Source organism: Misgurnus anguillicaudatus, chromosome 17 (assembly GCF_027580225.2).
Source record: "Misgurnus anguillicaudatus chromosome 17, ASM2758022v2, whole genome shotgun sequence".
Taxonomy (NCBI): Eukaryota; Metazoa; Chordata; class Actinopteri; order Cypriniformes; family Cobitidae; genus Misgurnus; species Misgurnus anguillicaudatus.
Genome location: NC_073353.2, coordinates 4,317,316 through 4,334,380, shown reverse-complemented (window position 1 = coordinate 4,334,380; position 17,065 = coordinate 4,317,316). Strand labels below are relative to the sequence as shown.

The window sequence follows — 17,065 nt, the reverse complement described above, 5'->3', positions numbered from 1 at the left end:
ATATCATTAATCATTTTGGTTACTTCAGAAAGACTTGACAGAGCTGAAGTGGCTCTTACACTAAACCATAAATCTCTTAATAGCTGATTACAATTGTAAGACAAAGAGAAATTATGTGACCTAACGTTAGTGTTTTTGTAATATGTGAATAAAAATCATATTAAACGAGTTAGGCATTCGTGGCAATAAGCTTTAAATACACTGATAAAGTCAACGCCTCGAAAACAAAAACAACTGATACAACAACAGTTCAGTGTGCAGAAAGCGCGTTCACATTTTCACCGGCCCAAACTTCAGAGGGATAGGAAACAAGCCGGTTGAAATGACAGACATCACACACGGCCAATAAACAGACGAGCTCTGAAACCTGACTACCAATGAGAGCGAAACGAAGGGCGGAACTTCCTGTTGGTGACGCAGTTGCGAAGTGGAAGCCCCGCCGTCAATCAAATTAGGAAAAAAACAAACTGGACTAAAGCGAGCGCAGACACAGATTAAAATCATCATGCTCGGAGTGTAAATAAGCGCAAAATATCCGTATTTTTTTAAAGACCGCACGTAATGACCGGTACGTAGCAGTTTGACGAGCGCGGGAATGGCTGCTTTGAATCTTTGTGCAGGCTCTGTTTATGCTAGGCTAGGCTAAGCTAACGTTAGCTGGCGGGTAAATATGCGAGTTTAAGATCCGTGGCGGAAATAAATAAAGACCTCGGAATAGAAGGAAAGCAATTGAGCGTTTCCGATAAAATAACTGAGGCTGTCCAAACACCAAACGTGCACGGTTTCTAACGGCTTTTGTTGTGTTTTGTGTGTCAGCGCCTGAAGGGCCAGTGAAAGCGGGAGTGATGGCGGACAGCAGTAGCGCTCAGGACGGCAGCGGTGTAGAGCAGGTGAGTTCAATCCTTCAATATCCTCTCTTACTCTCGAATGCATATGGTTTGGTGAAGTTTTGAATTAGTTCAGTTTAAAAACACTAGTACTTCCTGTGTGGCCACCCACTTACATGTGTTAAACCCGCCCATTATCAGGACGGCCAGCCCTCGCCGCTTGCCCTGCTTGCCGCCACCTGCACGGGCCTCGGTTCGCCCGCCCCCGGGGGAGAGAACGCGGCGAATTCTAACAGTTCTGCTGGGGTGGTAAGTCACCAACTACTCTTATAACCTTTATATAACCTTTATAGCACCACATGTCACCATTTGCCCAACCTCATGTTGTAACGAACCAGTATGAGCTTCTTATGTGGATTAGCATTTTCATTTTCAAAAGTGGGAGCAAAAAACCAAAACAAAATCGCACCTACTGCAAAGGGGAATGTATTTCTCAGGGGTTTTAAAAGCAGAAATGTAAAGTTATTGGTTTCAAAGTTCTTTCATTGTTGTAAGTTTTGGTTATATGGGTCAACAGTCCTGTGGCTGAGTTTATTAGATGTTAACAGTATTTCCTCACCCTTTAAGCAGCTGTTTACAGTACCGGCTTTTCTAGCTTTGCATGGTCATGGGATGAGTTAAAATATTACTACAAATATGTGAATAGTTGTAAAAAATGTGTTCCTGTAACTCAATGGTAGAGTTTTTGTGCGTTTGCAGCACAAAAGGTTGTGGGTTCAATCATAGGAATGCACATAGTTATACATTGTATACCTTGCAATGCACATTAAAGGAATAGTCTACCCTTTTGCCATATTAAACAATGTTATTACCTCAACTTAGACGAATTAATACATATCTATCTTTTTTCAATGCGTGCACTGTACAGTGTGTCGTGAATGTGTTAGCATTTAGCCTAGACCCATTCATTCCTATGGTACCAAACAGGGAAGCCACCAAACACTTCCGTGTTTTCCCTATTTAAAGACTGTTACATGAGGAGTTATACCAGTAAGTATGGTGCCACAAAATAAAACTTTTTTTGGTACAATAAGAATGAATGGGTCTAGGTTAAATGCTAACACATTCACAACGCGCTGTACAGTGCATGCATTGAAAAAAGATAGATATGTATTAATTTGTCTAGGTTGAGGTAATAACATAGTTTAATATGGCAAAAAAGGTAGACTATTCCTTTAAAGGGACCATTTAAAATATCCACCAAAAAAAAAAATCAATTCATACTCCACACTCCAAACAGACGGGGGCAGTGTACCTCCAGAAAGTGAGTTGGTCTATTTTAATTTAGCAGCTGCAAATTTAGCAGCATATATCAAGTTTGATTTACATTAGCAACTAAGTTATCATTAGTCACAAAAAAAAACATTCAGTCACAAAAAAAAACATTCGGTCTCATTAAAATGCAATGTTTTCCGCTACGTTTCGTGCGTCCATTTGGTGTTCATTATCATCGAAGACATTTCAAGCTTCTTAGCTAATGTTACATTTTAGTATCAGCTTGGTAGATAACGGGTGAAAACCGGATCGGATCTGTGGGTAGAGCTAACTATTAAACGCTAACAGCTAAGGATGCGCGATAATTTGCATGCGATAGTCATTGCGCTTCTCGTCAGTGAAGCCGGTTTCTTGATTAAAAGTGAATCGCCATTAGCTGCTTTCAGATGGAGCCACATTTACTGCACAAAGCCGTAGTTCATGTACAAGCTGAGCATAGGTTATCGCAATGCCTATTATAAGTGAACTTCTAGCGAAATACTAACAGCATCTTACTTACCAATCGAAAAGAAATGTTGTCATTTCGGAGTCGAACCTCATTTCTTTCATGTCCATTAGTTGTCTCCAGCGATGAAAAGCAGTGCCAGTATTTACTCTTCCTTTATTCCTTTATTTATCATATTTTATTTGTGATTCTGAGCGCGTTGTTCCCTGCAGCAAATGGTTGTGGTAGTGGTAAATGTCTCTTGCTTTAGCCATTCTTCCGCTCTCTTCCCTGAACTGAAATACGTCCGAAAACCCTATTGCAAGGCAGGAAGGCATGTCCGAATCCATGGCTGTCCGAATTGCTTTTTTTCTGAGCTGCCTTCATGCTTCTTAAGTCAACAAGTCAGCTTCGGACGCAGCGGTAGTAGTAGAGGGCTGTACTCCCACACACGCGACTTATTCGTGTATTGCAGTTTGGCTGGCGGTTATGTGCGTGGCCCGCATGCCGCCTTCCATGGTCGAAACTGGTATTACAACACCAGTCGGGCTGTAGCTAGTAATTTAGCATGCTAATTCAGATTGATATTTCTGCAGCACTATACCTTGTCATTTTTTTAATGACATCTTTGCCCTTATTTCTTCTCATTCTTTTGATGCGTGTAGCTAATTTTCTAAAATCTTTTACCTCAATTATTACAAATGGCACCTTTAAGTCGCTTTGGATTAAAGCGTCTGGGAAAATGTAAATTTTTTTTGGGAACCTCAGCAGCACTGATGAATAGTTTGGGACCATTTTACAATAAAGATTTGTTTGTTGACATCAATTGGGGTAAACCTTTCTTAGTTATCATGAATTTACAATACAGCTTTTATTAATTTTATTAATGTTAATTCCGGCATTTATTAACTCTTTCGCCGCCAGCGTTTTTAAAAAAAAGTTGCCAGCCATGATTTTCACAAAAGTTTAATGCCTTCCAGAAAATGTTCTTTTTTAAATATATAAACATACAATATACCAAATGAAAGAACAGACCCTCTGCTTTCAAAAAAAAAAACTGTTTCATCCTACCTTCAGTAGTTCTTTTGTAATCAGCTTTTGAATATGGTTAGGTTTCTGCAAAAACACCACATTTTGAGCAAAAAGCAGAGATAATTCAATTTTTGTGACAGACTTTTCATAGAGATCCCATTCAGAGCGATCTTTAAAACAGACACGGACATGCAGCCGCTTGCCATAGGGCAATACTTCCGGGTTTAAAATAGCGGTATTGCGGAAAGACGGAAACACTCGTCATTGGCAGGGAAGCGTTTTCTCTTGATTGATGAGATATCTCGTCAATGGCGGCAAAAGAGTTAATTACATGTTTTAAATTAAAAGTTGTATCTGCCAACGTGAGTTAACGGTGAACTAACATGAACAATTGTATTGGTATTAACTAAGATGGACAAAGATCACTAAATGCTGTAAGATATTACTCATTTACACTTAGGGGGCATGCACACCAAAACTTTTAAATGCAGCTGAAAATGCCTGGAGGACGCCAAATGCCAGCTTTCTTCAGCTGAGCGTTTTTTAGCTGTAATACTTGAGCTGTGAGCCGGTTGGTTGCTGTGGTAATGTCCCGCCCCTCCTCCACTGTGATTGGACCGCTGTGTGAGAACTGACATTGACGAGCGGAGCTTTTCACCCAAAGTTAAACGTTTTTCAACTCTCGGCGCTAAGTGCGGAAAAAACGCCAAGCGCCGGTTTTAAGTGAGGAAGAAAACCGCTAGCTGCTGGCTTTTTTGAAAAATGGCAAGCTTCCATTGGAAACAATTGAAAACATGCGCCGGCCGCGGGCGTAAAAGCTTTGGTGTGCAAGCCCCCGTATGAATCTGGCAGACACTTTTACCCAATCAACTTACAGTGCATTACAAGGTATACATTTTTGTCAGTATGTGTGTTCTCTGAGTTCGAATCCATTACCTTTTGCGCTGCAAATGCAATGCTCGACCACTGAGCTATACAGGAACACTGCTACTCATTGTTAGTTCACGTTAGATAATGCATTTACTAATGGTAAAGACAGTGCATTTCTAGTAGTGTCATTGTTTTGTTCTGTGTAAAACATGTCTTTTTCTTCTGTAGAACGCAGACCTGTCAGTCCACTTAACAGGGTCATCTGACAGATGGGAGGCGGTAAAGGATGATTCCGGTGTCTTGCATCTCCCCGGCACGGGTATCGTCACGTCCAACGGGCAATATGTTCTTCCTCTCCAGAGCCTCCAGGGTCTCCAGAACCAGTCCATCTTACTAACATCAGGAACAGACACGTCCACCGGCACAGTGCCTAACATCCAGTACCAAGTGATCCCTCAGGTGCAGACAGCCGATGGGCAGCTGGGTTTTTCAGTCGAGGGAGCTTCAATGGCGCAGGACGCCTCAGGGCAGATCCAAATCCTCTCAGACGGGACTCAGACCATCAACGTCACGGGAGCGTCATCATCTGATGTTCTTGGCAACAACCTTATGACCCAGTCGGGCCAAGTGCAGATACCACAGGTATCTCTGGGAAGTTCTGCCTTCAGCAGCCAGGGTCAGGTGGTCACAAACGTGCCTCTGGGTTTGCCTGGTAACATTACCTTTGTGCCCATAAACAGCGTCGATCTGGACTCTCTTGGACTCTCGGGGGCCCAGCCAATAGCCACTGGCGTCACTGCTGATGGACAGCTGATTATGACCAATCCGAGCACAGAGAACTCTGAAGGCTCGGAGAAAACGGGAGATCAGCAACAGACGCTCAACTCTAATGACATGTATGTGCCTACCACATCTTCAGCATCCTCGCAGCAGCCGACCAGCACGATAGATGGCACGGGCGTGCTGACGCAGGGTGAACAGGGGGATGGATCGGGCTACCTCAGTCAGGGTGCGGTGCAGGTGTCGGGCGGACAGCAGGTGATCCAGTTACAGCAGTTGCCTGTGCAAAGCAGTGACGGTCAGCTGTCTGCTCAGACCCAACAAAACATTCAGCTCATCAACCCGGGAACCTTCCTCATCCAGGCCCAAACGGTCACACCGTCAGGACAGATACAGTGGCAGACCTTCCAGGTACGACTTTCCAGCAGTGAATCTAATTCAGGAACCATATATATATTTTTTTGAGAACTGATAACCACACTAAAATACATATATATATATTACAGTACACCAGTATTTAACAAATACATTAAAACATTCAGAATGGCCCACATGAGTGATATACTGAGTGAAATATAATATATTGTGCCACGGATCTCTGTTGACCTTCGTATTCGCAGGTGCAAGGAGTTCAGAACCTCCAGAACCTTCAACTCCAGACGACTCCAACTCAGCAAATCACTCTTGCCCCAGTGCAGACACTGTCTCTGGGTCAGGGTGGTACACCAGTCAGTCTGGCATCAGGACAGATTCCTAACCTGCAGTCAGTGACAGTGAACTCGGTGGGTCAGGCAGGTGTTCAGTTCCAACAGTCTGAAGACACTGACAGCACTGGAGGTATGGCTGGAGATGATGATAAAACCTCTCCTTCAGAGATGAGAAATATTACATTTAAAGTTAATGTGAAATCTGAAATGATTTAGAAAACCTCATGATGCTTAGTAACATTTGACCGTCCACATTTAGATATCATTACCTATTCAGTATATTCAGCAACTTGTCCCGCTCTGATGAACGTCAGTGTGAACTACGCCACTCGTGACAGAGGTCATGTAAAGGTCTTAAAGGTACCTTACAATTAAATAGGCTGTTCTTTGCAAGGATTGTACTTTTGGTGTAAGGAACCTTGACTAGCCAAGTTTTGGGACAAAGCCACTCGAAATAGGCAGTGTGGTGAAAGGAGATCAGGAGATGATGTGCTTGAAGTCAAGCAGTAACTACAGTTTTGTTAGTGTAACTCTGATCATACTATACTCTGTAGATATTCAGATTAAGGAGGAGCCTGATTCGGAGGAGTGGCCTCTGGACAGTAGCTCTACGCTGAATGCCAATGACCTCTCTCACCTTCGTGTTCGTTTAGTGGAGGAGGAGATGGAGGGCTTGAGCCAGGAGGGCAAACGACTGCGCAGGGTTGCATGCACCTGTCCTAACTGCAAAGAAGGAGGCGGGAGGTGAGTGTTTTTTTTTCAGTTTTGCATTAAGTTAATGAAGTGGTATTCAAAGTATGTGTTGAGGTGATAGTCTAGGACTTCAGAACTCATTCCAGGGTTCCCACGGGTCCTTGAAAATTTGTGAATCTGGGGGGAATATTTTAAGGCCCTGGGAAGTTCTTAAAAATATACATACATAAGTACAGGTCATTGAAAGTCCTTGAATCTATTTTATAGAAGTTGTTTTCTGGAAAAAAACATATTATTCCCTGTGTAGTGTAGGATAATAAAATAAACATTCTAGACTTTTTAAGCACACGTGCTAAACTGTTCACTTTAAATGCTTATATCTTCTGTATGCGAATGTTGAATCATACCAAAATGCTTTTTGGCATAGTTGTGTTTGACACATGAAAACGTCTCTGGTTACGTATGTAACTGTTGTTCCCTGAGAAGGGAACAACTTCCTGTCCCTGTACTTCCTACGTCCCTGTAACGCCGTCTTTGGCAATATTTTAGATAGCGATATTCTTCCTGACTCCCGCGTCACCCTGTCTTTGTCGTTAAGCCTCACCATTGGTTGAATTTGATATACACATTCAGACGCACTTGGAGGCATCACCAAAGTGTCACCGCAGTGACGCAGCTCGAGTTCCCTCGAAAGGGAACTGTAACAATGAATGTGTCTTAAAAGGTAACACGATGTGACCTTGCTCTCACTGGAAATGTGCCCCCCCCCCCCCCAATTTAGTCCTTGAATTTGAGGGTATTGGTACTAGAAAGTCCTTGAAAGGTCCTTGAATTTGAAGTTAACTAAGGTGTGGGAACCCTGTCATTCAAAGAGACGACCTAAATGAGTAATAATTACAATTTCTTTCATTTTTATGATAACAAACTTTTGTTTTGTGTGTTTGCTTCGTTTTATTGTTCAGTCTCTTAGTTAAAACTGATAATGTCAAACATTTGTGTTATTGAACACGTTCGTATTATACGTTTATCAAATACTTTTGCTTCAAATCCGCTTGGCCCTTCAGAAATACTGGTTTGTTGGCAGAATTTGGCTCAGTTCACACTGCAGGTCTTAATGCTCAGTTCGGATTTTTTGCAGAAATCAGATTTTGCTCTTTTGAATTAGTTCTGCCATCAGTCTCACGTGTGAACCTTATACGGCCCTGAAGTGACCCGCATATGAAAAAAAATGCTTCTAGGGTTGCAAAGGGGTGTCATATTTCAGTAAATGTTTGGAAACTTTGCATGGAATCTTAATCTGGGTAATTTTGGAGATTTTCCAAATTGGAAATTTTTGGGATTTTAATTTTTTGAGGAAAAGTATATAAACTATTAATATATACAAATAAAGCTGCAAATTTCGACACTTTTTTCAACCGATTAGTCTATCGATTATTTTTTCGATTAATCGAATAGTCTAAAGATTTTTTTTACAAATAATAAATGTAACATCTGCTATTAATGCCAACATTTTAATGAAGCATTTTCTCAATTAAACAAATACACAAACATAAACTTCATTAGTTTATGATTAGTACATGCATTTACTCAGCATTAGTTCAGACTGAAGTAAAAATAAGTTCATTGTGATTCATGAACCCTTATTATAAAATGTAACCATTATATTATTACTGTTAATATTATTACTATCAGTAGTAACGTTACTGCATTCTCATTTAGCATCAACTTTAACATTTAACTTTTCTTAAGTCTCGGGTAAATACAAATTTAGTTAGCATGATCTTCTAATATTTTATAAACGGCGTTTACGCTGCTGTTACCTTAAATAAACGCATGTCAGGAATACCTAACGAGACGAGCTTTTATAATATCTGCGCACATAGCAAAAAAATAAGCTATGGGAACTCCGCGCTGCCAGCTGGCTTTCAGTGCACGCGGGCACATGCCTATCTCAGTGTAACACAGTAACTTATTATTTCATAACTTCTTAATATAAAAAGTTAAACATGTCCCGCTCTTTATTTACTGCTTCAACATACTGCCCAGACGCGATGCAATGTCGTGTCTGTCAGGCGTCTCGCAGCTCGTATTAAACTAAGATGTAAACACAGCTGTATTAAGCCAAATATATGCCTGCATTGATTCTATTGTTGTATAAAAACTTACTGTAAAAATTCAAATACTTATGCTGCCGTCGCGTCATTTTGAGGTCGGAGAGCTCCAGGTTGTTTTCTTTTAAGATGATCGTGCACAGATGTTGCGCTGCTGTGGTATGCCATTTCAGTTTTACACAGTATGTGTTTTATTTGGTCTCTGCTTAAAGTATTCCCACACTTTTGATCACGTTCTGGCTGTTTGGTATAACACTTGTATTATCCGGTCGGAGCTGAAGCCGCCTTCATTTGAAAACGTAAACAATGCGACGCATTTCCGGCAAATCGACGTAATTACGTAATCGACTACGTCGACGCGTCGTTCCAGCCCTATATACAAACATAAATAAACATTTAGTTTGGTCATAAGCAGACATGCATGCAAGGTAATACAAATTATAACAATGAAGTCTTGACTGATTTAATTGTAAGTAGAACTTTAAAGGCGGAGTCCACGATGTTTGAAAAACGCTTTGGAAAAGGAAACGGGACGACTACCAAAACACACTTATAGCCAATCAAATCAAATCAAATGCCGGGTTGCATATGTGTGGGGCGGGTCTATCAACAGAAGGTCCAGATTCTATTGGGGTAGGGGCGTGTTTGTTTGAAGGATTTCAAATATCAACATTGGCTTTCAAACATCATGGAATTATAGTTATTATACTACTGCTAGCTTACATTTATATATCTGATTTACTGGCTAGCTAGCTACTGTATAAACACATTTTGGTATTTGCTAAACTATAATGTATTTATCCAAGTTTTATATTCAAAACTTACTTGACTTGGTGTAGTCCTTGGGCTCAAATGCAGCTATTGTGGCAGTTCTAGCAAGATTTTTTTTAAACTACATTAAAGTTCCCTGTTTTAGGCAACTCTGCATTTTTATTTTTCAAATTCCAAGTTTATTCTCATTAATTCCCAAATATTCCTGTTAATTCCCATGGAAAGTTTCCAGCCTTGACAATTCCTGAAATATTGCAACCCTAGAGGCAGCACACTGTTTGCGGAGAAAAAGGGGATGCTGCTTGTAAAAGTTGAGTGAAATGTGACATGGCCGTTTAGACTGAAGTCGAATTGCCCGATTTAGGACCACATATGAAAGTTGCCTGGGTCTGATTTGATTGTGCTGTTCAGACTGTCCTAAGAAAATCAGATTTTGTCCACTTTCACAAGCAGTGTGAACAAAAAAGCCACAACGAGGTGCACAAAAGAAGAATTTGATGACTGACGGTGCGTGTACATCGGATTTCAGTTGTCGAGCTGCAAAATATTCTTTTTATCTTGTTAAAGGAGGTTTACAAAATATAGTAGGAAATTAACAGATTTTTTTTGAGGTTTCTCAAAAAAACCTTGCATGCACTTAGATGGTTTTGCAGCGAAAGTCAACTTTGTTAAAATACCAATGAAATAACTAAAATGACATTAGTGAATATAAGCCATCTCAATTACTGACTAATAACCTTTACATTGCCATTAAAGTGAAATAACTAAAACTAAACATAAGAATCTGATAAAAAAGACGCACTTAAAGCATCTAAAACTCTTTATATGCACTATTGTTAAAATGACCAAATGTTATCAGATTATATATACTGTTTGGCTGCTTGAATTGTCTTTATAATTACATATGTGTAATATACTTTTGTACTGACCATGTTTTCTAATCTTGCGTTGCAGAGGATCAAACATGGGCAAGAAGAAGCAGCATGTTTGTCATATAGTCGGCTGTGGGAAGGTGTATGGGAAGACATCTCACTTGCGAGCTCACCTGCGCTGGCACTCGGGGGAGAGACCCTTTGTCTGCACCTGGATGTTTTGTGGGAAAAGATTCACACGCAGTGATGAATTACAGCGACACAGGAGAACGCACACCGGTACTCACACATACACACACAGATGTGTCTTTAGCACATATCGAGCTGGCATACTTTCATAAGCACCATACTGAAACTTAATATGATTGATTTGGAATGCAAAGATGTCCTCATGTGAAGCTCACAGGGGACTTAATCGTAATTAAATTTAGTTTGACGTTAGCATGACGCTAAGCTAGCAACGCAAAATATTCATAGCTCATAAATATGTGACCCGGCCTGTGAAAACCAGGCTAATGTTTCATAATCTAATGATGAGGGTAAGATCATCAAAGTTTAATTTCAATATTTGACATGAGTTTACTCCGTGAATATTAAAGATATCAAGGTTATATTTTCACAAAAATGTTCTTTATGTTATGTAAAATGATTTTATGGTTAAAGTGGGTTTTCACAGGCCTGGTTAAATATTGTGTAAAATCATCAGTTTTTAATTGTATGGAATTCTCCTTATCCTTTTTATAAATAATTTTATATATTTAAAATTGATGACATGACACCAAATAGACAACAAACAGTACAGAATGGTGGGAAGATGGAAGACGTTACAGAAAGTCACATTTTAGTGTTGACTGAGTTGTAGTATTTACCAATTGCAACCTGTTACTCAAGTTATTCAAAGCTGTTTTCTAACAAAACAACATTTTGTCATTAACTAGACCAGCAAGAACATTGCAAAATCAGGGATTTAAACTTTTAAATGTCACAACGTTTGGTGAAAGGGTTGCAAAATTTGCAAACCCCATAGAAAACCAAAAAATGCAACTTTTTGTTAAGTCTAGTTTAGTTTGTTGATTTTAAAGGTGCCGTAGAATGTAAAACTGTATTTAACTTGACACAGATGAATAATAAGAGCTCTGTACATAGTAATGACATATTGTGATCCTCAAACACGATTGTTTCCTCCTTATGTAAACCTTGTGTATGCAAAAGACTGCCGGAAAACAGGCCAATTTCAACATAACACAGACTGTGACGTTACAGTAGAGATGTACGCCCCAAAATTAAATTACACATTAAATTAACTACAATGTTGTTACAATCCTAAAAACAATGTGAGTGTTGAGTTAGCGCTATATGCTAGTTAATGCTATATGCTAATGTTTAGGCTAATGTTCTGCTATTGACGTTACAGTTACGTTTTGCAGGTCCATACTGAAAAAACACAAACTTATCACTCAGAAATGTCTATTAACAATCTCCAAACTATTGATTATTCCTCAAAATCTGTATCTTCATCTGATACAGACTCAAACATAAGGTCTGTTTACACACACACAGAGCTACTGAAGGAGCTGCTCTGAGAAACCAATCAAAGCCAATCAGAGCAGAGCTCAACATTATTATTTATGACCCTTTTAAATAAGGCAATAATAGACCATTTCATTCTGAGGACAAATCCTAGGGTTGTAAATGGACATGTAAAACCATCTCTGGATCATTTTTGCACTTAATAAAGTCACAGACCTTCTATATGTAGATATCAGAAATCAATTTAACAGATTATTACAATGCATTCTTTGGCACTAATGAATTCATCTAACGAATTATTTGTCTATGCTGTGACAGGAGAGAAGAAGTTTGTGTGTTCAGAGTGTTCAAAGAGGTTCATGCGTAGCGATCACCTGGCCAAGCACATAAAGACGCACCAGAATAAGAAGGTAGGGGTCGGAGCCGTGGTAGGCAGTGTGGGCGGGGCAATGACCACAGACAGCATAATCACAGCGGGTGGTACCACACTCATCCTTACCAACATCCAGCCGGGTGGCGTGCAGGGTCTGGCCACCGTCAACGCTACGGTCAACACCTCCGGCTCACAGGAGCAGCTGGGTACGGGCGAGATTCCTCTGCAGTTAGTCTCTGTGTCCGCCGGGGACACGGCCGAGTGACTGCATGACTGGTCTGGTGCAGAGGGGGAGTAGTTTTTTTTTGTTTGTTTTTTGGAAGGAACCGCTGCTCTGGGATACAACTGAACCATTCTATTGGACTGCTAAGGTTCCATCTCTTCCTATATGATGTCACATCCTCTGCTGGGGCCTCAGAATTCATTTTGACTACATCAGTTCTACACTCACGCATATACTTTGCTTTTGTACCTTTACATATTTACTCTCCTTTACGTAAATATGTACATTTACGTGAATGCATACACATATATAAATATAAATATACACACACACATATATATATATATTTTACAAATATAGAATTATTTGGGGTTTTGTTCATCTTTTTATGGGCTAAGCATTATTTCTTTTCACATACAACACTGAAATGCCTTATTTTGTATTATAAGCTGTCGTGTACAAAGCTAGAGTTCTTCATGGGTGTTTTAAGCACCCGTTTCAGTATGTACTTGTTGGTGTGGGTATAATCATGTTGTATAAAGAATACAGCAATGGTGGGTAACTGGTGGCTAATGTTAAAGGAATAGTTCACAATTTTTTTTCATTATTTACACATCCTCATTTGTATGCTTTTTAAAAAATGTCCATTGAATACAAAAATCTGAATAGTTATAGTGACCACGTTTAGATATTTCAAGAAGGACAAAACTAATAAGGATGGACATTTGTTCAATAACTGGTGCTTTAATGTCATCTGTGTGAGGAACAGACCAAATCATTCTTCAGTGACAATCTTCTCAACCTCTGAATGAAGGTTGTCCGGTCCATGTTTGCATCCATAATGTAAAGAGTTCAAATAAGAGCACATACTCCAAAACTTTTCTATTTGTGATTTTCCATCAAAGATTAACATTTAGATGTTTGTTTCATGCTTTAGACTGGAGCGTGACAGGCACGGTGACTTTGAATTATCATATGGACAATGGTTTAAAACAGCATACAGGTTTGGGATGATATGAGGGTGAGTACATAATGACAGATTAGATTTTTTGTGAACTTTAATGTAATTTAATTCTAGGTTAAAGCGATATTAGTGGTGTACGTTTTTCAAATGAGGAGGAAGATAAAATATTAGAATGAAGTTTGCCATGGGAGTTTTGAAAGTGTCCAGCTGTGTCTTTAACCGTCTCTTAAAATGGGTTCTTATTTTATGTAGTTTTATTTTCTGTAGGGAGGCCCAGGCCCAACAAATGGGAACATTAAAACAATCATGTAATTAAAAACATTTTATGTATCATATTTCTCAAACCTCTTGTTGTTGATCAGATCTTTAGTAAGCATTTGTTGAAAAATAAGTCTTTTTGAGCGAAAATATTTATATACCTTGTAATCTGGATTTGTGGTGTCTACAACTGCTTTTCTAAGAAACAAACTACCTTTGGCTTCACTTCTTTTTTTTTTAAACAAACTGTACTATAAGTCAAGAATTGTTTGTATGAAATTAATTGGTTTGTAGTTTGCCAAAATTTATTCGATTCACACTTTGATAAAGTGAGAGAGAAACTGTTTCTTTTATGTGTGTCTGTTTGTGGGCCTGGATCATGTTTTAGGACCAAAAGAGCAGATCTGAATCTCTGGTATCAAATACTGATGATGCCAGGTTAAAAAAGTCCTACAAGTGTGGTAAAACAACAAAATGTTTGGTGGGACAATACCTCTGCCCTTTACGCTTGTGTTGGGTTTGAGAAGTCACATCACTGCTTAACTCTGTGATGTTTTAGGCAATATGTCCCAGGTTGTTATTATGTGGGGTTTTGTAAAGATCTGTCTTCTCCATCTGCTTACCGTGGCCATGTAGATGCTCATTTGCCTTTAAACAGGCATCTGTTGTCCTTACAGGAGAATTACGCCCTGTTACTCATTGTTAAACTATAAGTTTGATCATGAATATTTTGTAAAGAGAATGCATTGCATTGCTGTCCATGTACAAGTATGGCTTTGTTTCCACTTGTTACTGTACGCTTATTCTATATGTTTTATTATTTTATTTTTTTTACTCAAAATTATTGTCTCTCAATTCACTTTTGAGTTCCGTTGCCAACCTCCAATAGCCAAAAGGTTTTTACACTATTCAGTTTATTGAACCACATTTTCATATGTTTTGATTAAAAAGCCCAGCAGGCAAATGACAGATAATGAAACACTATTTTGTTTGCTGATTTGATAAGAGTCGTTGCTCTGTCAATGATCCAGATTGCATTTTTACTATATTTTCCTAGTTTGTGATGTCTGATTTGATTTTGTTCATTATAAATAGCATCTTAACATGTCACTTTTATCATTTTTATTTGGTCTTTTCTTCAAGAAAGCTTCAAACTGTTGTACAATGCCCACTTTTGAGGGCAGCTGTTTATTTCACACTAAAATAACTAAACGTAATGCCCTGATTGTCACTTGTCTTAATTTGATCATAATATTATATGCACAGAATGTGTGTACTTCAGATGCTGCCTTTCATATATTTCCCAATAGTTTTAATAACCTGTTTGCTTTTACTAGCTAATGTAAAACATCTTTTAATGTGACCAGAATGTAAAGGTAGTTCACCCAAAAATGAAAATTCTGTCATCATTTTCTCATCCTCTGTCTAAACCTGTATGAATTTCTTTTATTCTGATGAACACAAAAGAAGATATTTTGATAAATGATGGTAAGCACACAGCTGATTGTAACCATTGACTTCCATAGTAGGAAAACAAAATATGATTGAATTCGATCAGCTGTGAGCTTACTATCATTTATCAAAATAACTACATCAATTATCACAATACTTCAATAATATGTTTGTGTTCATCAGAAAAAGACATTCATACAGGTTTAGAACAACATGAAGATGATAAAATAATAACACAATTTTTATTTTTGGGTGAACTATTCCTTTAAAACCATAAAATTGTTAGGAAAGTGGTTTAAGTAAATATTTGTAGATGATGTTTCTCATCTCACATGCTGTTACTTGAGACTGCACATGCCGTGCAGACTACCTGCATACTTAGGAAAAAATTTACATTTGCAGTCCATAATATACAAATTTGTGATTTGGTTACATTTAATATCTCTGGTGTGTTTTAAATGGTTACATTTACATATTGTGTGATTGTGGGAGTGTGTAACCTTTGTGTACATAAAGTCCAGCAGATGTCACTGCAGCAGCAGGGCCAGTTGGGGATCCAGCTGAATCTCTGACCACTTCATGTGACTTCATGTGATTTATTCCTAAATTAGTTTGAAATCTTGAGTCACTGTTCAAATATTTATAAAAGAGGGACGGTACACGGAGAGCATCCACCTACTGTTTTACCCCCTTAAATTGCATTTGGAAACATGTTTATTCTTGGACTTGCTCAAGTGTGAAAATCATTACCCATTTTTCATTTCCAATTTAGAAATATACTTACAGCAATTTCCTCTTTGAGGAGGTTTAAGGCTATGTAACACTTTATGGTTGAGTGTTTCTTGAATACTAAAAAAATCCAGCTTTGGAAATGAAATTGTGTTGCTGACAAATAGCATGTATTTCTTGTGGTCTGACAAATGTTTTTTTATACATCCCTATGTAGTTTTCAAGAGGTCATAAAAACACAAACAGGCGTCATGCCCTCAGATTTTTGAACCAAATGGATTTTGCATGCAACTTTCAACTCAAAGAAGTGTCCAATGATCTGTTACTTTTCTTTTTATCTGTTTAATATGCACAGTATTATCAGTTCTGTGCGGCAACCTCTTCACTTTCCAGCGTTTTCGCCGTTTTGATCGTGTGATGAAGGCGCTGCAGACGCAACAGCGCAGTCGTTGACGTCATCAGCATCTGAGCGCGGACTCGCGAGCTCCTCACTGCTGCGTTTTGCTATCTGAAGAATTAAAACGTCGTCAGAAACGCTCACAACATTTCCAAACCTCAATACGATAATGTGCAGTTAACCTCCGCTGTTTAGAAAATGTAGCCTATGGTTCAAAAAGTGATAGTCTCGACGTTATATTAGTAGATTTCTAGATTCATATTGGTACAGCCAGAGTTCATGGGGCGCGGGAATCACATGTTCACAGTCACATATGAGGTAAAATTTAATGCAAAAATGCGATCCTCTAATCATTTTATATAAACATATTTTTTTAAAGTTTTTAATATTTGCAATAAAAATAAAAACTTAAAAAACAAAAAGCGTTACAACAGTAGGCAATTGCTTTTGCAGCGTTAAACATTAAAATCAATCACGTGACAGTCGCTTTTCATTGTTTATATACTTTATGGATTTAATATTTCATAAATTTTATAACATAACGCAGTTGTTGTGCAAATGCATTAATGGCACAATGATGCCAATATGTCATTATTCTGATTGAATTAATTGATTTACGTATTTCACATAACAGTTGGTCAACACCTTTATTTAGATAAAGAAAAATTATTTTCACATGAAGGCATGGGTGCTCAGATTGTTAGAAATGTAAGTTGG

General features: G+C 38.6%; 1 protein-coding gene and 1 long non-coding RNA gene across 3 annotated transcripts in view; one reads left to right on the top strand and one right to left on the bottom strand.

Moving 5' to 3' along the window:
- Positions 1 to 1,131, bottom strand: part of LOC141350226 (uncharacterized) — a 38,035-nt gene extending 36,904 nt beyond the window's left edge. The window contains exon 1 of the long non-coding RNA XR_012358233.1: positions 1,004 to 1,131. This is a non-coding gene — a long non-coding RNA (uncharacterized lncRNA). The remainder of the gene's footprint in view (positions 1 to 1,003) is intronic.
- On the top strand, positions 400 to 14,006 carry sp3a (sp3a transcription factor). Of its 2 annotated transcripts, none has more exons than XM_055214809.2 (8): positions 400 to 568; positions 817 to 890; positions 1,029 to 1,136; positions 4,717 to 5,679; positions 5,889 to 6,105; positions 6,629 to 6,719; positions 10,505 to 10,701; positions 12,271 to 14,006. In XM_055214809.2, exons 1-8 carry the CDS (start codon positions 562 to 564, stop codon positions 12,588 to 12,590), a joined length of 1,977 nt encoding a protein of 658 aa, XP_055070784.2. In that variant the 5' UTR covers positions 400 to 561; the 3' UTR covers positions 12,591 to 14,006. The 2 variants fall into 2 exon arrangements, with proteins under 2 accessions (XP_055070784.2, XP_055070783.2); XM_055214808.2 differs by having other exon boundaries at positions 6,530 to 6,719.
- The last annotated feature ends 3,059 nt before the right edge of the window (positions 14,007 to 17,065 follow it).